Source organism: Mesocricetus auratus, unplaced genomic scaffold (genome assembly GCF_017639785.1).
Source record: "Mesocricetus auratus isolate SY011 unplaced genomic scaffold, BCM_Maur_2.0 Super-Scaffold_100010, whole genome shotgun sequence".
NCBI lineage: Eukaryota > Metazoa > Chordata > Mammalia > Rodentia > Cricetidae > Mesocricetus > Mesocricetus auratus.
Window position 1 is genome coordinate 2313108 of NW_024429194.1, and position 27900 is coordinate 2341007.

At 43.2% G+C, this 27900-nt stretch overlaps 1 protein-coding gene across 13 annotated transcripts in view; it reads right to left on the reverse strand.

Annotated features, from left to right (window-relative positions):
- The window catches only part of Dlgap1 (DLG associated protein 1), a 796987-nt gene that overhangs the window by 156512 nt on the left and 612575 nt on the right, over positions 1 to 27900 (reverse strand). For all 13 annotated transcript variants that reach the window (XM_040752844.1, XM_040752843.1, XM_040752842.1 and 10 more), the window contains 2 exons: positions 20486 to 20663; positions 15332 to 15572 (listed from right to left, as the gene is read on the reverse strand). In XM_040752844.1, coding sequence (XP_040608778.1) covers positions 15332 to 15572; positions 20486 to 20663 — 419 coding nt within the window. The remainder of the gene's footprint in view (positions 1 to 15331; positions 15573 to 20485; positions 20664 to 27900) is intronic.

Sequence of the window (27900 nt, forward strand, 5' to 3'; positions counted from 1 at the left end):
TGCAAAATGGTGAGATTTTTAGGTGCTATATTTTCATAGCACTATTACTTTTATTTAGGAATTCTGTCTGACAAATCATCACATTGAAGGACCCTAATTTGCTGATTTGTGTTTTCTGACCTTTGTAACTGGGCCATTTTGTGTCTTTGCTTTCCAGCCCCATAAAGGGACCTGTCATGCCAGGGTTAAGTTACCACAGGGCGTTTTTTTTTTTTTCCTTACCTAGCATAAGGGCAGGGAGAGCCTTGTCTTTTCTCATCAGCCACACAGAGTAGCTTTGCCACCTGCTTGGTTTACTTGACAGAAATTCCTTCCTCCCAGTTAGGCTGCTTGACAGAGCTGTGGCTAGCGGGGGAACTGGACATTTGATCTTTAAATCCATCATACTGTCAACACACAAATGTGATAGGAAATCTTAAACCCAGAACAGTGCTTTCTTTTTACAGGCTGCTTCTTTATTCATTTACAGTTCTATCTTTAAAAACCTCTAAACAGCCATTTTATAGGCAGAGCAACGTGTGAGATTGCAGCAATAATATGTAGGCAAAACATTTTCTTTTCTTTTTTCCTTTTTGTCTTTTTTTCAAGGCAAGGTTGTTACTTTGTAGCCCTGGCTGTCCTGAAACTTAATATATAGACCAGGCTGGCCTTGAACCCACAGAGGTCCTCCTGAAACATTTTCCTTACAAAAGAGAGACTTTCATAAAATTTTAAGGAAGATACAGGTTTCAGGGTAGCAGGAGCTAGATTAGAATTTCTGAGAAGGAAAAATTTAAGGGAAAATTTCCCGGTCTTCTCATTATTGAAACAGACTTGTTATTTCAGAGTATACTGTATTTAAAAAAAACATTTACAGACAGTTATAGAAATAATTTGAGAGTCTTCATTGTCACTTACCACCTTCGAGACTTGATCAAGGCGTGTAAACTTAATTTTCTCAAAATTTTAACATTTTATTATTGTTGTTGTTGTATGTGTATTTGTTATTATTATTACTATCATTAGTGTGTGTGTGTGTGTGAGCCACCATGTGGCTGCCGGGAATTGAACTCAGGACCTCTGGAGGAACAGTCAGTGCTCTTAACTGCTGAGCCATCTCTTCAGCAGCATGTATGCATGTGTGTATAAGGACAACTTTGTGGAGTTGCTTCTCTTGTTCCACTTTTAAGTGGGTTCCAAGGCTCTCATTCAGACCCTCAGGCTCTCATGCACTTTTACCAAGCAACTATCTGCTGGGCCACTTCTCCCACCCTTATTATTCTTTTTTAACTGCTTGATGAAGATAGTATCTATACATGTCATAGAGTATTTGTTAGGGTTCACGACATAGTTACATACAGTTGGTTTACCATGCCTGTCAAGCAGGATGTGCGCAAAGGTTGGCTATGATCGTTTCCAGCAAACTAAACCAGACGGAGAGCTTTGAAATCAAAGCCACGGCGGAGGTGACCTGATGTGTAACTTGCATAATTGCTTCCCCACTGATCTTATCTGAGCCTCTGCCGCCCTTCCAGTCACTCCGGAAGCCCCCATGGGACCCCCTTCACTATTTGCCCATGACAATCCTCCCCGGGGCAAAGGTGGACCCTTGGTTGGCTGTAAAGGCATGGACACTCTCCTCTCCAGATGACATTCGTGCTTTAGAAAACACACTCTTCAGATTTTAAATTATGCTTGTGTCAGCCAGAATGTTTGCACTCTTGTGATTTTTTAAAAATACTACAGAGCAATCCCATCCTCAAGTGCCCCAAAGACAAACAGGGGAGGCTAAAGCCAACCTTTCTGAGATTTATCACTGACATTTTATCAGATACGAGACAGACCAGGATGGGTCATCTTCACAGGTGAGAGGCCTGCCCCAGACATTTTGCTCTATCTTCTTTTTCCCTAACTTTCCCAAGGTGTGTGTAAGTAGATGTCCAGTTTTATGTGGAGGGATTGGAAGACAGAAATGTCATTAGCAGAGGGCAAGGAACCTGGCCAGGCAATATCCAAGCATATATTACTTGATTTTATCTTGAGCAGAGCACAAAGGGGCTCTGTTCAGAAGGCCTCTGCTTGATGTCTGGCCGTGTGCTTCTGAACTTCCCCCGGCTGCTTTATTAGAAGTTTATTCGCTTTATTAGAAGTTTATTAACTAACTCAGCGCCTGGCAGGAACAACTCTGGAGTCTAAGACTTCAGTAAGTCTGGTATGAGAAGCTGCATCCTAATCTCACTTTACACACAAAGAAATTCACATTAAGCTTATAATCTAATGCAGTTTGTAGAGCATCCTGAAGGTGCAAAGGGCTACTTTCCAAAGACCTGGGCCCTTTATCCCGATTTTGTGTCCACTTGGAGCCCTAATGCTTGCTGCAGCTGCTACCTCCTCCTTCTACCCATTGGAACAAGGTCTCCCGTGGAGCCCAGTCCAGTCTTGAACATGTAATCCTCCCGTCTTAGCCTCTGAAGTGCTGAGACTATAGGTATGTTCCACAACTGATTTTTCTTTTTTCTTTCTACTCACTTACTACCATGTTTCTGTTCTTGGTATGGGATCACATACAGCTGTGAGATCGTATTTTGTCTGGTTATGATATCTTATTCATGCTATTGGCATCATCAGATGTCAGTCTGGGCTCAGAGGTAAAGGGCCTGCCCAGATGCCAGTTTGCCTAGCTAAGAAGAAAACACCTCCTTAAATGTCTATCACTGCATTGGAGTATTCTGTAAGAAGTAGGCTTACTCCATCACTGTGTGGAGATGTCAGGGTTTATTTTGGGCCACCAAGATCTACTTTTATCAAAAATATTCAGATGAACGGGGCAAGAGTTTTTGTTTTTCTCAGACATGAAGCCAATTAATTCATTTTTTTCATTTTACTTTCCTGTCATAGCTCTGATCTTAACCAACACCGGCTTTTATCAAACCTTGGACAGGTTTATACCTTGATCAAGCTCTCCCCAACTCCCATCCTCTCAACCTGTACTGTCCACTGTTCCCTTCTGTGAAATCCAACTTCTTTAGACTCTACATACTGAGTGAGAAAATGTGATGTCTGTCTTTTTATGTCTGCTTATTTAATACAGACAGGAAGGAGAAGTTCCAAAGCCCTAGTGCGCAGCAGGCTGCTTGAAACACAGTAATAGGCATTGCATACTTCAAAACAGGTAGACAATTGTTTGCTTCAGGGTTTCTCTGTAGCCCTGGCTGGCCTGGAGCTTGCTATGTAGACCAGGCTTGCCTTGAACTCAGAAATCTGCCTGCCTCTGTTTCTCACGTGCTAGGATTAAAGGCATCCTTCACTATGTCAGCTCAGAAGAATATTCTTGTTTTGTTTTTTTGTTTTTACGAGACAGGGTTTCTCTGTATTGTTTTGGAGGCTGTCGATCCAGCCTGGCCTCGAACTCACAGAGATCCGCCTGCGTCTGCCTCCCGAGTGCTGGGATTAAAGGTGTGCGCCACCAGCGCCCGGCTTCAGAAGAATATTCTTGTCACAAAGAAACAATAATTCTTTGGGAGGGGGAGTGTGGTAGATATATTAATTGTCACAACTGATGACACAATATGCATTGGTGTCAAAGCATTACAGAGCGTCCTGCAGACATGGAGAGTTATTGGAAACTTGTCCAATCTATTGGACTCCGAGTTATCTGGGTAGCTGAAGTAGACTATGGGCTCAGGGAATACCTGCCTCTCTCATAGGTTAACTGGAAAGTCAATAAATCAGTGGAAGCGTAAAGATGAGTCACTAACTCCCTGATATACGGTGCTCTGAGCAGACATTATCCCTCCTCACCACCTCATTGTGTCTAGAAGGTCCCTACAGCTATTTACAGCTTATCTCATCAGCACGGCTCTTCTATGTGGCGTAAGAACCTTCGGTAGACTTTTGTTTATGATTTAGTAGAACAAACACGCATACAGGGCAAGGCTGGAAGAGAACAGATCAGTAGGACAAGTTAAGTGTTAAAATGGACAGATACGAAAATCAAATTCTTAAAAATGGCAGCAGCCGGCTGGGCATTGGTGGTTCACGTCTTTAACCCCACCACTCGGGAGGCAGAGGCAGGTGATCTCCGTGAGTTCAAAGGCCAGTCTGGTCTACAGAGTGAGTTCCAGGACAGCCTCCAAAGCAATACAGAGAAACCCTGTCTCAAAAAACCAAAACCGAAAGCCAAAGCAACAAAAATGACAGCAGTCATATAAATAACAGCAGATGACAAAAAGGGATCGTCTCTTCCGGATAGAGGATGTTTAGCCAATATGGAACGTCCTACAAGCGTCCGTGAATAGAGCAAAGGGAGAGAAGTCAAAGAGGGAACCTCTGTCACGATCACTAACCCTGAAGCCGGCTGACCAGCGAACCCGGGGAACCTCAAGAAGGCAAAGTCTGTTCTGATGACCACAGGTGAGCGTGTGCTTTAGAATGCCAGGAAGTCAGAGAATAGATTTCCACAGGAAACTGTATTTGCTTCAGGGTGAGAAGGAAGCTACTAGTAAAACGGAAACTAGAAACCCTAATATGTGAGTAGGAAAAGGGGACGCGTGATGGGGGTGGGGGAGGACAATGGGCAAAAAAACTCATAATATAAATTACCGATTTCTCCAGTTGCAGAGAGGGAGGAGTGATGAGCCAAGGGGTCAAGACCAGGCTGGAGAAACCCACTGAAACAGCCGACCTGAACATGGGGGAGCTCATGGGCCCCAGATAGCTGGGGAACCAGCATTGGATCAAACCAAGTCCTCTGAATGTGGGTGTCAGTTAGAAGACCTGGGAAATCTATGGGGCCCCTGGTAATTAAGGATTAGTACTTATCCCTAGTGCACGAATGGACATTGGGAGCCTACTCCACATGGAGGGATACTCTCTCAGCCTAGACACACAGGGGAGGGCCTAGGCCCTGCTCCAAATGATGTGACAGACTTTGAAGATTCCCCCATGGAAGGCCTCACCCTCCCTGGGGAGCAGAAAGGGGATGGGATAAGGGGTTGGTTGGGGGCAGGGGAGGAGGGCAGGGAGAGGGAACTGGGATAGACATGTAAAAGAAGCTTGTATTTAATTTAAAAAAAAAGAGAGAAAATAAATAAATTACAGATTCTTTTCAGAAAGGACAAACCAATGAGGTGGAGAGACCGTGAAATGTAATACTGTTTTTCTGTTTGTTTGTTTTCTTCTCAATGCTGTGCTCTTGACTATCAGGTAGATTTGCTCAGAATCCACTATAATGATTTTTCTTACTTACAGCTGTTTGCTCTCCCATAATGCTCAGTAAATGTTAGGTTTGATGACTTAGTTAACGATGACTGATGACAGAGAGAGAAGCCACCAGCTGCCTTGGTTGGAAAATCTGGCATGGTGTCTATCTCCCTCACCTGGAGTGAATCACAGAGCATGAAGCCTGCCCACCAAGAGGAGAGCTGCAGGTGGGTGCTGCGTATACTTGGGACTGGGGAGAGGGTGCGGCTGTCTCTGTGGTTTTCACTGGCTGTCCCTGTCCTAGGAGGTCACACACAAGGGGCCTCCTGTTAAAGCCCCGCCCCTCCCCCTCGCCTAGGGTCAACTCAGAGCTTAGGTGGGGAGAAACAGGGCACCCTCACAGGCACCGCTCATCTCCTAATAGGCTTGCTGGGTTCTAGTGAAGACTTCAAAGCCTCCAAATACTGCCTCAGTATCATCATTTCCTGGGGTAGGTAGGGATCACTGCAGAGTCAAGAGACAAATAAACGGGGGAGGGGGAGGAAGAAGGGGAGGGAGAGGGCTCTAAAACACTGTGGCCATCAAATACCAAGGTAGGCCCCAAGGTCAGAATGCTCCTTAAACCAAGCTAAGCCCAGCAGGTTTTATGATGGGTGCATAAGGAAAAAGACCAAAGGGAAAACCTCACACCACAAAATGCCCCCAGTATCAGTGCAGACACACCACAGCCTGCCTAGCAGAATCCCGGTGTTTGTGCTTAAGCCGGTGACCCATGCTCGCTAATATCGGAGGTCACACAGCTGAGCAACGGATTATCAAGCTTCCATCTGGGTTGCTGGAGATAATGCTTCCGGCCGGTGGGTTATGATAACGTTGTCTAGGAGACTTCTCAGAAAGTCTGCTTTTGCTGAAAGCTACCTACTGTTTCCTAGAGCCCTCGGCTACCTAATGTATGATTAAAATGAGATAAAAGGCCTGGAATCCTTGTCTCCATATGACGTCTGCCCCTTTTTGCTGCTGTGACCTCTGAGCCAGACTCTACTCAGCTCGGCATTTAGTCATATTGGTTGGTGGTCACTTGGGAGATGTTTTGCTCAAGACCACGACACAGGCTGAGTCTTGTCTACCGCTCTGTGGAGTGGATGTGATTGTCCTGCCCTTCTTGCCAGCCCAATTCCTCTTCCTTATTATAATGGCAAACCAAGTCATGAGGCCGAGACGAGGATGCTGGCGACAGGTGGGACTCAACAGTCCTGAAAATCCTAGCAGTCCCATGACTAGTCCCCAAGCATGGGGGGAGGAAGGGGAGGCATTCACACAGGAATGCTGGTGCCAACAGCAAGAATAACTCTGTTGTTGCAGCTATAAAGCCACTTTCTGATAGTCTGCAAATCCTGGGGAAGAATGCTTGCACATAAAAAGCAAAGTACCCACTGAAACCTTACACGCCTATAACCAACCGATTATTACCAAGTCACAGCCCATTCTTAAAAAAAAAAATTACCCTGAGCAGTGTCAGTGTGACACAGCCTAGAAGCAGTGTCAGAGGGAGGCCCGGACCTCAGTGGGGAGCGACCCCTGGGTGAGAGACAGCAGCGGTTTCCAGCAGAGGTTCTCAGAAACTACCACAAGAAGTTCCTCTGGGAAAGAACACCTGTGTCCCGGTCAGTATCCACTGCCATTTCTCAGCTGGAGATACCCGCTGCTACAGCAGTCACTGGACCCTAAGCTCCAACTATACCTAGAGGAGCAATCGACGGAGCCATGGCCCCACCTCCAATGGGAGGAGCATCTGCTGGAGCTGTAGCCCCACCAGCACACCAAGGAGCGAACACCAGAGCCTTGGGCCCACTTCCTCCAGGAGCAGCGTTCACCAGAGGCTCTGCTCTGCTAGCTCCTGAAGGATTGGTCAAGGGAGCCACAGTCCCCAACTATACCAATTGGAGAAAGAGAGACCCCCTGAAGCACAAGCTCCACCCATACCGATTAGAGGAAGAGACGCTTGAACAACAAGGTTGAACACATTCAACAATATAAAGAGCAATACAGCACCACTAGAAACTAGTGGTTCTACAGCAGCAAGACCTGAACATCCCAGCACAGATGAAATTGAAGAAAAAGACCTAAAAAATGACTTTATGAGGATGATTGGGGCTCTTAAAGAGGAAATGAAAAAATTCCCTTAAAGAAATGGAGGGAAAGACAAATAATGGGAAGAAATTGACAAATCCCCTAAAGAAAACCAAGAAAAAGCAATCAAACAAGTGAAGGAAACGATTCAGGACTTGAGATCTGAAATAGAGGCAATAAATAAAACACAAACCAAGGGAATTCTGGAAATTGAAAATCTGGGTAAACGATTTTCAGTAACCACAAATGCAAGCATAAACAACAGGATACAAGAGATGGAGGAGAGAATTTCAGACATTGAAGATATGATAGAGGAAAATAGATTCATTGGTCAGAGAAAAATTTACATCCAACAAATCCCTAACATAAAACATGCAGGGAATCTGGGACACCATGGAAAGACCGAACCTAAGAATAATAGGTATAGAAGGGAGAAGAAGTCCAACTCAAAGGCACAGAAAATATCTTCAACAAAATCATAGAGGAAACCTTTCCCAACCTAAAGAAGGACATGCCTATGAAAATACAAGAGGCTTACAGAACACCAAATAGACTGGACCAAAATAAAAGTCTCCTGGCCACATAATCAAAACAATAAACATACAGACTAAAGAAAGACTATTAAGAGCTAAAAAGGAGCAAGGCCAGGTAACATATAAAGACAGACCTGTCACAATTACACCTGACTTCTCAATGGAAACAATGAAAGCCAGAAGTCCTGGATAGGTGTTATGCAGACACTAAGGGACCAAGGATGCCAGCCCAGACTACTTTACCCAGCAAAGCTTTCAATAACTATAGACGGAGAAAACAAGATATTCCACGATAAAAACAAATCTAACAATAACTATCCACAAACCCAGTCCTACAGAAAGTATTAGAAGGAAATCTCCAACCCAAGGAAGTTAGCTACATCCACAAGGACACAGGCAATAGATGAGCTTACAGCAGCAGATCCCAAAGAAGAGAACTGAACACACAATGCCATCATCACCACCACCACCAAATAACAGAAACTAGGAATCGCTGGTCATTAATATTAATATTAATATAAATGGTCTCAATTCACCTATAAAAAGAATGGATAGGAAAACAGGATCCATCCTTCTGCTGCATACAAGACACCTACCCTAACTTCAAAGACAGACATTTCCTCAGTGAAAAGAGATGGGAAAAGACTTTCCAATCAAATGGACCTAAGAAACAAGGTGGTGTAGTTATCCTAATATCTAACAAAATAGACTTCAAACTAAAATCAATCAAAAAAGATAAAAAGAAGCATTTCATATTCATCACAGAAAAAGATCCATCAAGAGGAAATCTCAATTTTGAACAGCTATGCCTTAAACACAAGGGGACCTGCATTTGTAAAAGAAACATTAATAAAGCTTAAATCACAAATCAAGTCACACACACTAATAGTGGGAGACTTCAACACCCCACTTTCACCACTGGACAGGTCTGCCAGACAGAGCTTAACTGAGAAATATGGGAACTAGCAGATGTTATGACTCAAATGGATTTAATAGACATCTATAGAACATTCCACCCAAACACAGAAGAATATACTTTCTTTTCAGCACATCATGGAACGTTCTCAAAAATAGACCACATATTCGGTTACAAAGCAAACCTCAGCAGATACAAAAAAAAATTGGAATAACCCCCAGCATTCTATCGGATCATCACAGCTTAGAGTTAGAATTCAACAGCAACGTTAATTTCAGAAATCCCACAAACACATGGAAGTTGAACAATGATCAACTGAATTACCACTGGGTCAAGGAAGAAATAAAAAAAAAAAGGAATTAAGGACTTCCTAGAGTTTAATGAAAACGACAGCACAACATACCCAAACTTATGGGACTCAATGAAAGCAGCACTAAGAGGAAAGTTCATAGCACTTTAATGGCTACATGAGGAAGCTGGAAAAATCCCACACTAGGGAATTAACAGAACAACTGAAAGTGCTAGAACAAAGAGAAGCAAACTCACCCAGGAGGAATGGATGGCAGGAAACAGTCAAATTGAGGACCAACATCAATAGAAGCAAAGAAAACAACGCAAAGAACCAATGACACAAAGAGTTGGTTCTTTGAGAAATTCAACAAAACAGACAAACCTTTATCCAAACTAGCCAAAAGACACAGAGAGAATATCCAAATTAACAAAATCAGGAATGAAAAGGGGGACAACCACGGACACTGAGGAAATCCAGAGAGTCTTCAGGGTCATACTTTGAAAACCTGTACTCCACAAAATTTGAAAATTTAAAGGAAATGAACAATTTTCTGGATAGATATCACTTACCAACATTAAATCAAGAACAGATAGACAACTTAAATATACCTATAACCCCTAAGGAAATAGAAAGTTATCAATAGTCTCCCATCAAAAACAACAACAACAACAACAAAAGCCCAGGCCCAGATGGTTTCAGCACAGAATTCTACCAGATGTTCAAAGAAGTACTAGTAACAATATTCCTCAAATTATTCCACACAATAGAAACAGAAGGAACATCGCCAAACTCTTTTTTATGGTGCTACAGTTACCCTGATACCCAAACCATACAAAGACACCACTAGGAAAGAGAATTGCAGACCAATTTTCCTCATGAACATAGATGCAAAAATACCCAATAAAATACTGGCAAACTGAATCCAAGAACATATCAGAAAAAATCATTCACCATGACCAAAAGGATTCATACCAGAGATACAGGGATGATTCAACATAAGAAAAAGCCTTATATAAAACTCAACAACCCTTCATGATAAAGGTCTTGGAGAGAATAGGAATACAAGGAACATACCTAAATATAATAAAAGCAATATACAGTAACCCAACAGCCAACATCAAACTAAATGGAGAGAAACTCAAAGCAATTCCACTGAAATCAGGAACAAGACAAGGCTATTCACTCTCTCCACATCTATTCAACATACTACTTGAAGTTCTAGCTAGAAAAATAAGACAACAAAAGGAGATCAAGGGGATACAAATTGGAAAAGAAGTCAAACTCTCACTATTTGATGACAGTTTACATAAGCGACCCCAAAAATTCTACCAGGGAACTCCTACCATCAATAAACACCTTCAGTAAGGTAGCAGGATACAAGAGTAAATGAAAAAAAATCAGTAGCCCTCCTATATACAGGTGATAAATGGGCTGAGAAAGAAATCAGAGAAACATCATCCTTGACAATAGCCACAAATAACATAAAATATCTTGAAGTAACTCCAAACAAGTGAAAGATCTGTATGGCAAGAACTTTAAGTCTTTAAAGAAAGAAATTAAAGAAGGTATCAGAAAACGGAAAGATCTCCCATGCTCTTGGATAGATAGGGGCAACATAGTAAAAATGGCAATCCTGCCAAAAGTTTTTAGTATTCAGGCATCTGTATTTGTCTGCCCTTGGGGTTCTGACAGGATACTTCCCCAACTGCAGTCACTAAGAGCACCACCTGTGCACATTCACTATGTTCCCCTTTAAAAGGTCCCTACCCACCTCCCATCCTTTTCTCTCTCTCCCCTCTCTCTTTTCTCTCTCCTCTCTCCCCCTCTTTCCTTTCTCTTCTCTCCTACTGCTCCTGTCCCTGGAGGCTGGTCTTCCCCCTTCCCTTTTTCCCTTTTATGATCCCTTTCCCTAATTAAAAAAAAACCCTGCTTGAACCACGTCCCAAGACATCTTTTTTTGTGAGTGCTTCTTTCCTTAAATTACACAAAAGCAATCTACAGATTCAATGCAATCCCCATAAAAATCCCAGCACAATTCTTCACAGACCTTAAAAGAACACTCAACTTCATATGGAAAAACAAAAAAACCCAGGATAACCCAAATAATCCTGGACAATAAAGGATCATCTGGGGGCATCACCATCCCTTACTTCACGCTCTACAGTAATAGAGCTACAATAGTGAAAACAGCTTGGTATTGGCACAAAAACAGACATGTGGACCAATGGAATCAAATCAAAGACCCTGATATCAGTCCACACACCTATGAACACCTAATTTTTTTGACAAAGAAGCTAAAAATATACAATGGATAAAAGAAAGCATATTCAACAAATGGTGCTGGTATAACTGGCTGTCAACATAAGAATGCAAATAGATCCATATCTATCACCATGCACAAAACTCCAAATGGATCAAAGACCCCAATATAAATCCATCCATACTGAACCTCACAGAAGAAAAAGTAGGAAATACACTTGAATACATAGGCACAGGAGACCATTTTCTTAAATAGAACACCAGTAGCACAGACACTGAGAGCAGCAATTAATGAATGGGACCTCCTGAAACTGAGAAGCTTCTGTAAAGCAAAGATTATGGTCAATGAGACAAACAACTCCCTACAGAATGGGAAAAGATCTTCACCAACCCCACATCTGACAGAGGACTGATCTCCAAAATATACAAAGAACTTAAGAAACTAGACATCAACTGCCAGATAATCCAATTAAAAATGGGGTACAAATCTAAACAGAGAATTCTCATCAGAACAATCTCAAATGGCAGAAAGACACTTAAGGAAAGGCTCAACATCCTTAGTCACCAGGGAAACGCAAATCAAAATCACTCTGAGATTCCATCTTTCACTGATCAGAATGGCTAAGATCAAAGACATCAGTGACAGCTTATGCTGAAGAGGATGTGGAGAAAGGGGAACACTCCTCCATTGCTGCTGGGAGTGCAAGTTTGTACAGCCACTTTGGAAATCAGCACAGCGGTTTCTCAGAAAAAAGGGAATTCGTCTTCCTCAAGATCCAGCAAGTCCACTCTTAGGCATATACCTAAAGGGGGCATATTTACATCACAAGGACATTTGCTCAACTATGTTCATAGCAACATTATTCCTAATAGCCAGAACTTGGAAACAACCTAGATGCCTCTCACTTGAAGAATGGATAAAGAAAAGGTGGTACATTTACACAATAGAGTACTATTCAGCAGTAAGAAACAATGACATCTCAAAATTTGCAGGCAAATGGAAAGGAACTAGAAGAAAACAAAACACATCCTGAGTGAGGTGACCCAGACCTATGAAGACAAATATAGTATGTATTCACTCATAAGTGGATATTAGTCACAAAGCAAGATACCCAACCTACAATCCACAACCCCAGAGAAGTTTGAACCCTCTTCCAGAAGCAGATGCAGAAATCCACAACTATTGGGTGAGGGAGGAGCAATAATATGAACAAAGGGGTCAAGATTATGATGGAGAAACCCACAGAATCAGCTGACCCGAGCTAGTGAGAGATCACACTGTCTCAGGTCTAACAAATGGGGAACCTGCATAAGACTGAACTAGACTCCCTTAATATAGGTGACAACGGTGTGACTGGGACAATATATGAGGCCAATGGCAGTGGGTCCAAGATCTAACACTAATGCACAAACTGACTCAGTGGAGCCCATTCGATATGGAGAGGCACCTTGTCCAGCCTAGACACACGGGTGTGGTGATGGAGAGGTGCCTTGGTCCTGCCTCAATGGGATGATGGGACAGACTCAGTAGACTTCCTAGGGGAGGCTTTACCCTCTCCGAGGAGCAGCTGGGAGGAGGGTTGGGGGGGGAAGTGGGGAGAACGGGAAGAAGAGGAGGGAGGGGAACTGGGACTGGAATGTAAAAAAACAAACAAAAAAGACTTTAAATAATAAAAGAAATAAAAAAATTAACAAAAGCCTGACACTTCTTTGTCCAAGCAAACGGCCTGATCACCTCGGGGCCACCTGGCAGAAGTCAGCCAGCGAATGGACGTCCCAACAAGAGCCTTACATGTTTTGTTTATAGAGTTACACTCATTCAGTATCACAAGACCCCAGAGTCCGGTTTCTTTTCCGGTCCAACATCTGGGTTTCTTACACATTGCTCACTATTTACCTGGGGATTAACTGGCAAGCCTGGATTTTATTTGGCAACCTTATTGTCTGAACTCTTCAGGGAGGGAGGGAGGGAGGGAGAGGGAGAGAGGGAGAGAGAGAGAGAGAGAGAGAGAGAGAGAGAGAGAGAGAGAGAGAGGGAGGGAGGGAGGGAGGGAGGGAGGGAGGGAGGGAGGGAGAGAGGGAGAGAGGGAGAGAGGGAGAGAGGAGAGAGGGAGAGAGAGAGAGAGAGAGAGAGAGAGAGAGAGAGAGAGAGAGAGAGAGAGAGAGAGAGAGAGAGAGAGAGAGAGAGAGAGAGAGAGAGAGAGAGAGAGAGAGAGAGAGAGTGTTGGTGGCAGGGTCAGCAGTGAGTGCGAGGAGCTGAGGAGAACTGCCCCGGAGTGTGCAAGTCACACTGCCTGTTAGTGATAAAAGCCACACACGTTCTGAGAGGCGAGAAGGGCACAGCCAGTCAGATGGTCCCTTCCGCTTTATTTCCGCACCTCTCCCCGGGCGTGGGAGGAGCATCCCGCAGAGCCTCTCCTTCCACCGTTCCTCCCAGGCCCAAGTGGGCCATGCTCTCTGTCTGCATCACTTGTATTGAAGGAACAACTCTGGCTGGCAGGCAGTGCAATGGGCAGAGAGGAAATGAGCCCAGCACCAGGGAAGGGTTGTTTGGAGGGCGAGGGTGGAGGGTGCGCAACCACGAGCAAGGCGCACGTCGACGCGCCCCAGCAGAGCGCAGACCTTCAAAACCGCATGTATGGCACGACCTGAGACACACAGGATATTCTGTGATGGATCGTTAAAGGACGTTATTTCGGACGCTTCAGGAGTCACCTTTATTTCATTAGCCTTGTCTGACGCTGCCCTCGGGGATATCCTACCAAGAAAGGTGTATCTCGTCCACTGTCTTTGGTCTGGACACGACTGTGCTTAGAAACATTTCTCAGTTTGCCGTGGCCAGAAATCTTTGCTCAGGACTTCTACGGAAGTTTACAAATTCTTACCTCAGTCGTTTATCTCTAGTTAGTAGGGGTTTTCGAGGATTTACCACTCAAGCCTTCAAAACTTCTAGAATGAATGATCATTTCTCTGATTATTATTTTTTTTTTGAGACAGGTTTCAGTCTGAAGTGTTTGACTCAGATTCACAATCCTCCTGCCTCAGCCCCCCTGAGGAATGGAATTACAGGCCTGCTTCACCAGGCCAGGCTAACGCTGACACTGATGCCCCTAGTGCTAGCACAGGGTAATCCGATAACCTGGTACAGGCGTTTCTAGTTTACTCATCACCATTTACTGATACCGTGTCCTGGTGTAGGCGTTTCTAATTTACTCATCATTATTTATCTAGGCTCTTTAAGTTTGATGGTATTCTCGTGGAATCACTTTATGGGAGTCAGGCTGAATTCAGTCATAAAGCTAAACCTGGTTAAGATGGAGGGATTTTTTTTCCTTCTTGGTTGCTCAATTGTTAATCTAGCCTCACATAGTGCGAGACTGCGTTACTATGCACATTCTAGTTCCATGGAAACTAGTCAAGCTTCCCCATGCCCCTGCTCCTAAAAATATGCCCATAAAAACACAGTTTCTCTGCAGAAACCACAGTTTAGAGGGAGGAACTGTTTATATATGGCATGACTTAAACCAATGAAACAAGTCTTTTTGTTGTTGTTGTAATAAAATTCATAAACTCCTAGTCAATGTTGCTATTATGCCCATTTTTCTTCTTCTCCTTGTTCTTTTTAAAAATTTTAACCGGATATTTTAGGTCTCCTGGAAGAGTCACACCACGGCCACCTTGGAATAAAAAGGACTCAGGCTGAATCCAAGAAGCAGGTGTTTTTGGTTAGTCTCAGCCCAGGGCTTACCTATTTGGAGTCCGAGTAGGGAGTACCAATGAGACTATGTCGGACTGTCTCCCCCTGACCATAAGCTGTAGTTGTGAATTTTTAGCATGATGATGGAGGGAAGAGCATGTGAGCATGACGGGGAGGAGTAGGTCGGGTCAAGTAAGGAAACTCTTTTTCTGTGTGGGACACAGATGGCATTTGTTACTGTCGACCAAGCGGCCACAGCGAAGCCACCCAAATTCCTGGACAGCAGCTGCGCCCAGGCTGGGGCTCCCGGCTCGCTCACTCACCGGTGCTGCTCTGGATGGTCCTCACGGTGGTGGTTGTGCGTGGAGGCGAGGACGACCTCAGCGACACGCACTCGTCGTCCTGGGAGCAGCCCTTCTCGATGGCCCGCACGTAGCTGTGGCTGCGCATGCGGAAGCAGCCAGGCATGGGCAGGTCCAGAGCCTCCACAGCCTGCGACTCCAGCTCGCTGAACACGGACTCACACACGGATTCGAACTGCCCGTTCACCTCCATCTCGCTCACCTGCCGGCAGACACGCGATGGTCAACACCTGGCTGGCTCCAACAGCTCCCTCCCAGTATCTGGAAACTTCACTCCCCATAAGAGCAGCAGTTATCATTCCAATGTGTGTTATTTCCTTTATGCCACAGATTGTAAGTCAGTGGCAGCTAGCTGATAATATAATAGACATTTTTAAGGATGAGAACTTCGGGGCTGGGGAGATATCTCAGCGTGCAAGAAGTCTTGCTTTGCAAGCCGGAGGACCTGAGTTTGGATTCCTGGTACCTATATCGAAAAGGAGAGCGCCTGAGGGTTTCTTTGCTGTGAAGAGCCACCATGACCAGGGCAACTCTCATAAAGGAAAATATTTAATTGAGATGGTGGCTTACAGTCTCAGAGGTTCACTCCAGTATCATCAGGGTGGGACATGTTGGCGGGACAGAGGACGCTGTGCTAGAGAGGTAGCTGAGAGTTCTACTTGCAGACAATAGGAAGTGAATTGAGACACTGGGTGTGGTTTGAGCATATATGAGCCCTCAAAGCCCGCCTCCACGGTGACTCACTTCCTCCTACAAGGCCACACCCACTTCACGCCTCCTATTAGTGCCACTCCCTTTGGGGACCATTTTCTTTCAAATCACTATCCAGGGTTAACATGTGCCTGTAAACGGAAGTGTTGGGAAAGCATTGGACAGCAGAGACAGGAAAATCCTGATAGCTCATGGGTCAGCCAGCCTAGCCAACCTGGGAGCTCCAATTTCAGTGAGAGACCTCGCTTCAAAACACGAAGTGGAATACGTCAAAATAGAGGAGGACGCCTACCTCTTGCTCTGGAACACACACCTGCATATTCTGTGCGTGTTCCCTCTGCCTCCACTCCCAAAGGAGATCTTTGTTTCTGGAGCAGTGAAGAAATGCAGGATGGGAAGGAAACTTTTCCCCAATGCCTTCTTGATAATGCTATTTACTGTTTCCAATTAGCTTGCTTTTATTTTGCATTGCTGGGGATGGAAGCCAGGGCCTCTTGCTTGGGTAAACATTTCATCAGTAGGATGTGTTCTCTATCCCCTTCCTTATTTATAAATGGGAGTCTAGAGAGCCAATTTATTGGTTTGTGGTCATGGTTCATGTATTTCAGTGTAACTTTTTAGCAACTACTATTTTTGTAAACTATTTTACTTTGCCTTCTGAAGTGTCTAGTTCATCAAATAATTTCAAGGAACATACATTATTTTATTTTGTTTTGCAAGATATATTCTGTATTAAAATAGGCCAAACCTAGATACGTCAAAATCTTAAAAAGCAAGATCAAGATTTCAAAGTATTTATAGGTTTCACGTTTCATAAAAAAATTAATTAACTTCTTTTTTTGAGATAGGAGGCTTTTAGGTTTTTAATGTAATCCTGGATGTCCGGAAGCTCTCTATACAGACTAGTCTGGCCTTGAACTCACAGAGATCCTCCTGCCTTTGCCTCTGGAGTGCTGGGATTAAAGGTGTGAACCACTAGGCTGTCCTTATCCATAAACTCTTTACAAATATATTCATGAAGATCTTTGAAGTAAGACCCTCTTTCAAGAAAAAAAGATAATTAAACAACAACAACAACAACAACAACATATTTTAGCCTAATATCATGGCACATGCCTTAAGTAGAGGCAGGTGAGCTCAAGGCTACACACTGAATTATCTGCCTATTCCTTTGAGGCGAGGGGGGGTGTCTCTCTCTGAATCTAGTACTGTTGTTTTCTTAGCTAGGGTGTACACCAGCAAGCCCCAGATATCCTCCTATAATTTTTTTCAGTTCAGAGCTATGGATACATACTTGTTCAGATTGCAAGGCTCCTTACATGGGTTTTGGGATTCAAGCTCTGGCCTCTTACAGTTGAACATCAAGTATTCCTAAATGCTAAGCCATTTCTTTAGCTCTCTGAACATTTTTAAAAAATAAAGTGTGTGTGTGTGTCTGTGGAGGTCAGAGAATAACTTGTCAGATTTGATTCTCTCTGCCACGTGGATCTAGGTATCAAACTCAGGTTATCGGTCTTGGTGGCAAGTACCATTATTTGCAGAGTCACCTCTCTGGCTTAGTCATTGAGTCAGAATCCAAGTTTAAAATCCATCAGGGTTTGTTTATTTTATATGTGATTCATTCAAGTTTGAAATAATTTCAAAGCAACTTATCCACGCATGTGCTCATAAGTATAACTTATTTATTTTTTTCCTCTCAACTATTTCTGTAACAAACATCACAAAGGAACAGTGAAATATCCATCCTTGTTAAGGTTGCAGGCATTCACCTTGGTCATCTACCTTTTCAGAGGGTTTATACACATTTCCTAGTTTTAATAAAACCTGAATCATACAGCAAACACAATTCTGTATTCTGTAACTTGTCTTTATTTTACTGAACCATCTAGGCTAACCATGCATTCTTAATAGGGTTGTTCTTTTTCTTACAAAGACATAGAAAACCAAAGGAAATAAATGTCTGACTTAACAGGTAATAATAACCAAATATCCTTGGAAATACTAACAAAATCAAGAATGCACATTCCCAAGCCACCCTACAGCCCTCCACATCCATATCTTAACAATAATCCCATGTCTAACTTCTACTTTATCCAATTTTAAAAGTTTTTTTTTTCACCCAAGTGTGAATCTCTGGACCCTAAGGTTTATTCATTGAAAACAATCTGATACATAAGTTTTGAAGGGATCAAACCCAGGGACTCCTGTATGCTAGGCAGACACTCTCATTATAATAGACATCCCCAGCCTCTAACACATTACCTGCTTAAAAAACTAAGTTACATTTATGTGCATATATATTTATGTGCGTGTATGTGTTATGTGTGTGGGTGTGCATGCCAGAGTGTGCGTGTGGTCAGAAGAAACCTTGTGGAAGTCAGTTCTCAGTATGTAAGTGTCAACTTAGTGTATCTTTAGATCATATTGTGTTAGGAAATTTTATTTTAAATGTCATTATTTGAGTTTCATAATTTGTTTAGTGGTTTTTGGCTTGCAGTTGGGACACTTTCTTAAGTGGCCTTAAAACTACTTCTGCAAGTAGCATTCTCAGCACAGATGGTGACACACTCTGAAAAACACTGAATATACTATTGGCCTTCCTATCAAATATTCAGCCAGGATTGAGGTTTCACTCTGTAGACCAGGCTGGCCTTAAACTCACAGAGATCCACCTGCTTCTGCATCCAAAGTGCTGGAATTAAAGGTGTGCACCATGACTGCCTGCAGGATTGAATTCTTTATAGTATCTTTAGCATGGCAACTCACTTTTATCTTTAATAAACACTACAATTATACGTATATCAAAGAATTGCTTTAGTGTAAATTTATGCTTTATCACCAGTAAAATTGTACACTTATTTTATATACCTGTATATGTGGAGTTGCATAAAAAATTTTAAGCATAAAGGGATCATATGTTCAAAAAGTTTAAGAAGTTCACTTGTGTTGGGAGATGTCATTCTGTAAATATGTGTCTGATTGGTTTGAATAAAGCACTGTTGGCCAATAGGGAAACAAGATAGGTGGGACTAGGAGTCGAGGAGGATTCTGGGAATTGTGGTGAGAAGAGCTCTTGTCATGTGATCTCCGGGAGCAACAGGAGCTCAGGAGTGTGTCCTCAAAAAGGTAAGTTCTTATAAAATTATGAGTTAATAATCAAATCAGAGCTAGCCTATAAGAAACCAAGCAAACGGCCAACAGCTTCATAATTATTATAGTGTCCTGTGTGTTATTTGGGGGCTGAAAGCAGCAACAGGAACCAGGTGGTGGGTAGGAAGACTAAACGTTACACATTTGAGTCTAATTCCTTGGTTTATAACATTTTACTTGGATCCCTCTTCGGAGCCTTTGGTGAATAATGTCAGATTTTAAATGGGAACAGAGTATAATGTGCTTAAATTCGACACTATTCTTCTACATATATATATATATAATATTCTACAAGACTAACTCACAAAATCATCTTCTTTTAGAAAAGTCAGTGTGTATGGTTCAGTGACTTTGAAGAAGAAACTGTTCTCTGAATAATGACACCATTGCAACTGTAATAGGAAGGTTGAAATTGTCCTTAAAGACACTGTGTTATTTGAAAGTTGAATATGGTGCTTGAAAAATGATGTGTCATTAGAACTCCATTAAGGATGACCATTCTTTCTGTTATTTTTTTTCTCTTAAGGCCAAATGACTACACCGTGGAATTGTGGCACTTGACTCGAAGACAGCATTAGACTTTTCCAGGTCTGATATCTTACTTGGCCGTCATTGGGGAGTGATGTCCCAAGGAAGGTCGTACTCACAGCACAGGGACCTGAAACATCCAGCTGCACAGCAGTGTCCTGCTGAGGGACATGACATGTCCCCTTCTTCTAAACACATTGAGGTTATGAAGTTCATAAATGTGCACACATTTTTTTCACAGTTTTACTAATCTGCTTTGGAGATAGGGTTTTACTATCTAGCTCTGACTGGCCCGGAACTCACAGAGATCTGGCTTTCTCTGCCTCCTGAGTGTAGGATCAAATCTCCGTGTGCCACTACACCCAGCTTCGCAAAAATTTTAAATTCACTAATGCCCACTCTAAACTGTAGTACTTTTATGACTAGGGTTTTGCCGGTGATGTCTGCCCTAGGCACGGACCCCCCCTCAAGCAACTCTGCAGCGGAAGCCTCCTCTACCAATACCATCCTGAAACTTGAATGGTACCTACATGGTAGGTTAATGAATTTCCCAGGATTCCTTCCTTGTACCCGGTTCACCTGCAAAGGGCTACTCTTCTCCTAGTAGACCATCAAGACCAGGAGTTTGCTGGTTGATCATGTGGCCTACACTGCAGCATCAGCTGTACTTCCTGTTCTCACTGATAATGAATGGCTCACGGCCCCTGAGGCTCTGATGGCTCTTACCTGGCTGATGGTGCTCATGGCTCGCATGTAGCTCTCATTTCTGGAGCGGAACTTTGGTGACGTGAGCAAGCCTGCGGGGTCAAGGCTGTCCAGGCTTCTGTTGATGGAGACTTCACTTACTGCCCTCAGGTAACTGTGACTCCGGATCTGGAGTTTGGGTGAGTGTTCGTTGGAGATCCTGGAAGAGAACAATGAGGAGCTTGGTGAGTGTTCATTGGGGATCCTGGGAGAGAACAATGAGGAGTTTAGTGAGTGTTCACTGAAGATCCTGGTAGAGTCATACTCCATGGAAGCAGTGATAGGCTGTGGTTGCTGTCCTTGGTGCAGCATCCTAAGCACCAGGAAAAACAGTACTGACCGCTATGATTGCCAAAAATCCCATATGGAAGGAAGCTCAGGAGAATAACCTCTTCTTTAGTTTCTCTTCCTTCTTTTCTTTTTAATTAAAGTTAGTTTTGATTGACACATAATACATTTATATGCATGAATAGAGGCCATGGTGAGGTATTTTAGTGCATTTTTTTTCTTTCTGAGACAGGGTTTCTCTGTGTAGCCCTGGCTGTCCTGGAACTCAGGCTGGCCTCAAACTCACAGAGATCCACCTGCCTCTGGCTCCCAAGTGCTGGGATTAAAGACATACATCACCACCACCATCTGGCTAGTGCATGTATTTAATAATATATGATGATTAGATAAAGATATCTACATAACCATAATCTCAGATATCTATCTTTCTTTGTTCTGGGGATATTCACAATCCTCTCCCCTAGCTATTTCAAATGTACATTTTGTTGTTGTCATCCAGAAGTACCTGGTTATCCCACAGGGCATTAGAAGTTATTCTTTCTACTTAATCACACATATGTATGGCTTAGCCATACTGTCTTTATTCCCTACCCACTCCCCCCAGGCATCTGGCATACTAATCACTTCTATGAAGTTGGCTTTCTAGGTATGCACACGCATGTGAGAGCAATAAGGGTTTGCCTCTCTGTCTCTGACTTGTTTTGCTTAACACATCGTACTCTGATTGCATCCACACAGCCACAAATGATACTCTTTAGTTCCTTTATAATAGCTGACTAATGTTCCATTGTGTATATCCACCGTGTTTTCTTTATCCATTCTTCAATTTATGAACTGATGTCTAGGTTGATTCTCTATGCTAGCTACTTTGAATAATGCCACAGTAAGTATTAGAATGCTGATGTCTCCTCAACATATTGATTTTATTTTCTGCGTATTCACATAACCAGTGATGGAATTACTAGGTCATCTGGCAGCTTTATCTCTACTATATTGAGGGGACTACCATATTCTGTGATGGCTGCATGATTTTAAATTCTCACCACCAGGGTGTAAGACATTCCCCCCCCCAAACTATTTTCATAAAAGGAAATACTTTTCCCTTAAAACAGGGTATAATGAAGCTCAGGTTTGCTCCTAGAATACCATGTAGCTGAGGCTAGCCTTTAACTCATGATTCTCCAGTCTCTGCATCCCAAATGCTAGGATTACAGACAGGTCACTACACCTGGCTAGAAAGGAAATATTGTTTCAGGAAATCATCGAGGTTTGATGACCTTAGAAAACAATTAGACCAATTAAAACTCTCTGGAACACCCAGACACCCTGAGGAGGAAGGAAACACCAGTGACTGATCTATTTCAGAATTCTGTGCTTGGTAACATCTAAGATCTTCCTTTGCATGAACTCATTTCCATTTTTTTTTGGTTTTTACGACACAGGGTTTCTCTGTATTGTTTTGGAGGCTGTCGGTCCAGCCCGGCCTCAAACTCACAGAGATCCGCCTGCCTCTGCATACCAAGTGCTGGGATTAAAGGTGTGCGCCACCACATTTCCATTTTTATTTGTCCTTTCATATTAGCAAACAGCACGTAGGTCTGTATCTATACCTATCTATACATTAGTGAGTTTCTCACTCAATAAATCAATTATGTATCTAACTTTCAATTATCTCATATAATTGAGATCGAACCTAACGAGGAAACTGAGATCCAAGCTGCTGAAAATGCACCATTTCCGAGTCTGATCCATAAAGACAACTTCCCCCATGCTTTGTACCCTATGATTGGTCATGGGATGCACTATGAGGATATAAACTGGTTTAGTTGGTTAAGTGTCTTCCAAACAAACATGGTGCCCAGAGTTTGGATCTCAAGAGCCCACACAAAAGCTAGGTCTGGTTCGCAGTACCAGAAAGTGCTATGTTGGGGAAAAGTTATTATTAATGGATTTACCCAGCAGTGAACCTTGCATGCTGACCTTGCCAAACAAGATGTGCCTACTGGTATAATAGTGGCATGGCTGTTATGGGGGGTAACAGACCACTTTCTGATTGGCTTTGAGGACTGCTCCACAGGAGGAAACCATATGTGATATAATGAACTTGACCAATAATCCATGGCTGGGGACGTCATAGACCCTGGGGGACGGCAGTTTTCCTACAACTGTTGTTTCACTAAGTGGACATAATGTCAACTAGCCTTCTAAATATTTTTGTTTATACCCATAGAGTGATGCCAACTTTAGCCAGAGAGACGTCTTTGTACAGTGGGCAGCTCTCAACACAGAGACTCTTAACTTGTCAAAGAAAAATTGACTGCAGAATTCTCAGCCTTAAATGGGACATTTATACCACACCCTCGCAGATTCAGTGAACATCGTGGAAGAGGAGGTAGAAAGAATGTATGACCCAGAGGGTGGGAAGGAAGGCAGTAGTGTTCATGAACTCAGAGAGGTTGTAGTTAGCTGCACAGACCTAAAAGAAAAACTCATCAGTGAACATTCTAGTACAGATAGGGGAGGGGCCCGAGAGTCACTATGCCTAGCTGGGGAGCTACTGGCAGTTTATGGTTACTGGGAGGGACATCAGGAACCCTTCAACTTCAGGAATGTAGCTGCTGGTTGGTTGACCATGCTCCACCAGATGGCGTCATACACATAAGCATTCAAATTAGTGGAGATCAACTATTTACTCTATCGTGATAAATAAAAGACCCAGGAGTGATATTGGGATTCAAACTCCAAACTGAAAATCAGAAAAGCAAAGCAACTGGGCACTAGCTTTCACTCTACCTCAGACTGAAATGCAATCCTGGCTCCACCAAACCTCAGACTGTAACCTCTCCTCAGCATGGCTGGAGAATCCTGAGATTTTGATGTCATCCTCCTATCCCCAATGTGGCTGGAGAATGAATGGCTGATCCTGACTACTGAAGACCCTGCTCTTATCTTTTATACCCCTTTAGTGCTGGGATTCAAGGCATGTGATTCCAGGTGCTGAGGTCATCTTTGTGTGAGCCTTTTCTCTTTAGGACTGGATCAATCTTGTGTATGTCTGGGTGGCCTTGGACTCACAGAGACCTGTCTACCTCTTAATCCTGAGTCCTAGCATTAAAGTATGTGCCACCACCTCCTAGCTTCTGACTTCTGGGACTAAAGGTGTGTATCACCACTGCCTGATCTCTGTATCTTGAGGCTGACTTTGCTTTCTGAATCCTCAGGCAAGCTTCAATAAATCATAAATAATGTCGCCACAATTTACTAGTGACATTAGAGCAGCGGAACATTCATTTTTTTTTTTGGAAAACACATTATTGCTACCCATGCAGATTAAAAATAAGAATATTAGAAGCATAGGAAGTAGATTTAACAACGAATAAAAATCATATTTAGTCAACTCTGGGTAAAGGCTCTCTAGAGCTTATCATAAGAAAATAAATATGAAGGTTCATGGGAAAATAAGTTTATATGTTTATATGCTGCCAGGCACATGACGAGGTGTGCAGTCTCACTGGAAACCAGAGAAATGTTGATTAAAAAAATGGGGCTTTGGGTAGTAGATCAGTGTTTATCCCTGGCACACAAATGAACTTTGGGTGTCCATCTTACAATGAGGAATGCTTTCTCAATCTGGACACTTGGGGGAGGACCTAGGCCCTCCCTGGAAAGAAATAGCAGACGCTAGAGATCCCCCATGGAGGGCCTTACCCTCCCTGGGGAATGGAGTGGGGATTGGGTGGCGGACTGGGGGGAGGGAATGGGCGTGGAGGGGAGGGAGAGGGAGCTGGGACTGACATGGGAAGCAAGCTTGTTTCTAATTTAAATATATAATAAAAAAGTGTTTAAAAATGATAGATATTTTCAAAGCACATCCCTGAACACCCATGGGAAGTGAGGACATTTCACATGCCCTTTAAATGGCAATGTGTGAGATCATATCCGTTCATAAAGATTACTTAATGGCAGCTGAAAAACATATTCTGGGTCATGCTGAGACCTCAGGACTTGATTAGCAGCTGCTTTATTTATCACCTGTACAAAAGAAGAAAGGAAAACAGATGTAGGGCAAAATGTCTGAAGGAAACTTTGTATTTTATTACTATGAGAAAGAAACAATTGTTCTAGAAAGCTGTCCCGTGGGTTATCTGGGCAGCTCTCAAGCAAGAAGACTCCTCTGCCAGGGCAAGTGGATATTTTCTAATGTGTTAATGCTATTCTGGTGACCCATACTGGGTCACTTTGCCATGCTCAGGAATTCCGCCTAACCAGCAAATTTCAACCATTGTTCTCAAACATCCTTTTTTTTTTCCCCCAAAAACTGTGTTAAGCAATAAACTAAACTTCACTTCTGCTTAGAAGTCTGTTTTTATGACAAATGTGCTTCTTTGACTATTTTGCAAAATGCCCCAGAGCAATGACACCCCCAACATAAGTGATGATGCCATTGGTCACCAGGGCAGTAACGGGAGTGGCGCTTTCAGAAGCAGAATTATATTCAAGAAGAAACAAAAGTCCAGTTTTTGAAGAGTGAGTGCCCGCTGGCCGAAATGAGGCATCGTGACAAATCTGTCATCCTGGCCACTTGTTATAAAATAAGGCATCATTCCAAAAATTTCACAGTGGAGAAAAAAAATCGAGAAGGAACTGAATAGCTCTGTTTTGGTGAGTCATTTCTCATGAAAACAACACACACCTTAGCAACCCACTACACAGGAGGAAGCGAGCTTTATCTTATCTTGAGGGTGGAGGTGGCAGCTACCCACACAGAGAGGACATTCTGGGCCTGCACTTCCTGGTGCGGAAGAGTCCAGTAAGAAATGACAACACACATTGTGCTCATCGCTCCCCTCCATGACAGTGGATCTCCTCTCAAGGGAGGTGTGCACAGTCAGAGATGTTAGAGACAGCAATTAATTTTCAGGGTTGCCCTCTTGTAATGAGATCCGTCTTTCCCCACTGTACTTCTTGAATCCCTCTGAGACGTGGCCTTGCTGGGCCAGAGAACCCCTATTTACTATTCACTATTATCACATTCCTAAGTGTAGCCACTTAAGGGACAACCCTTTGGGGTAGATCGTGAGGCCGTGGTTGCAAAGAAGGCTTGAGAAGACTCAGACCCTGTGGTTTCAAACCAGTGCCTCAAGAAAGAAAATCATCAACGTTGTAACACAGATGTAGAAATAAGATCAGGTGATTGGTAATGATGATGACGGTGATGGTGGTGAAGATGGCGATGATTAATTTCTCCTGCAGAGAAGCGATTCGGAGTGATTGTGTCTAATGAGAGTCTTGGAGGGGATGGGTGGGTCCCCTTACGCTTTTATGCTTTGGTTCTTTTTCATCTTGTCTTGACTCTGACTCCTACAGTGTCTTTTACATAAAGCGATTTCACACGTCACAGAGGCAATGTCTGGCTTTGTTCTTTTCTGAAAATGAAGATATTTGATCTTGGCCATGGCGCCCTTATCAAAGTAGTCTCACAAACATTCATGGCTTAAATGGGGCTTTGATTCCTTGGGCTTTAGGGTAGAAAATGGTAATTTAGTGAGTAGCGACACTTGATTGCTGGCTTTCGAGGCTCTTTTATGAGTTGATCTGGTTCAGTCAAACTGAAGCCAACTCTCTTTTCCCCATCCTACTGTGTGTGGTCTACAAAAGTGTGTATTTTGATGAAATTGCTCCCTGGACCACTGCCTTTTGAGTGATTTCTACCTGACACTTGTTAAGGTATTGCTAACACCCCACTATATATCAAGAAACAACTCCTTGAAGATAATTTACTCATTATGAGAATGTGAGTTTTGAGACAGGGTCTCATTAAGTTTCCATGGCTAGCCTTGAACTTGAGAGCCTCCTGCCTCAGTTTCCCCCACACTTGTATTATAGGCAGGTACCAGCAAGCGCAACTTGAAGGTAATTTAAACAGAACCTTTCTATTTCTGACTTCTCCATTGTGATTTTTTAAAAAATAAGAATGGCCCCCAAAGGCTCATATAGTTGAATGCTCAGTCACCAGGGCGTGGAACTCTTATTAGATAGGATTAGAAGGATTAGGAGGTGTGGCCTTGTTGGAGGAAGTATGTCACCAAGGTGGAGGGTGGGCTTTGAGGTTTCAAAAGCCCATGCCAGGCTGAGAGTCTCTCTCTCTCTGCCTATGGATCAGGATGTAGCTCCAGCTCCAGCACCGTGTCTGCCTGCACACCGCCATGCTTCTCGCCATGACAATAATGAACTAAACCTCTGATACTGTAAGCCAGCCCTCCATTAAATGCGTTCTTTCGTAAGTGTTGCCTTGGTCAAGGTGTCTCTTCACAGCAATAGAACAGTAACTGGGACATCCACCTGTGGTGATACATTATTTATGATTTATTAAAGCTCCGCTGCGGATTCAGAAAGCAAAGTCAGCCACAAGCCTTGGAAGCCAGGCACACAACCTTAATCCCAGCAGCCAGAGGATCGGAGGCGGTGGTACACACCATTACTCCTAGGACTCAGGATTAAGAGACAGACGGATCTCTGTGAGTCCAAGGCCACCCAGACTTGCACAAGAATGAATTAGTCTAAAAGAGAATTATAAGTCACACCTTAAATCCCAACATTAGGGAAGTATATAAGACAGGAGCAAGGTCTCCATAGGAGGCATTCATTCTCCAGCGACGCTGAGGAGAGGTTACAGTCTGAGGGAGGCTTGGTGAGAACTTGTAGATTCAGGACCAGACCATTCAGCCTGAGGTAGAGGTAAGGAGCTAGTGACAGACTGCTTTGCTTTCCTGTTGAAGCTTGAATCCTAAGATTAGCCTCTGGGTCTTTTATTTATTTTCAGTGTTACACCCATATTTCTTCCTTTACCTTCTACTTCTTAGGAACTCCTGCCTTTACTTTATCCATTCATCAGTTGGTGGGGATCTAGGTTGCTTGACTTGTTGATGTGAATAGCGCCCACAAAAGGTTCTAAAAAATGCCTTATGATATAATCCTCCCTTAAGAGTCTGTGGTTCACTGGTTCTTATCACGTTTTCAGGATTGAATAAGCAGAACCACTACATACACATCAGTTAGACATCGGGACAGGGATGCTACTGACCACCATTGGCCAATAGGTATTTACA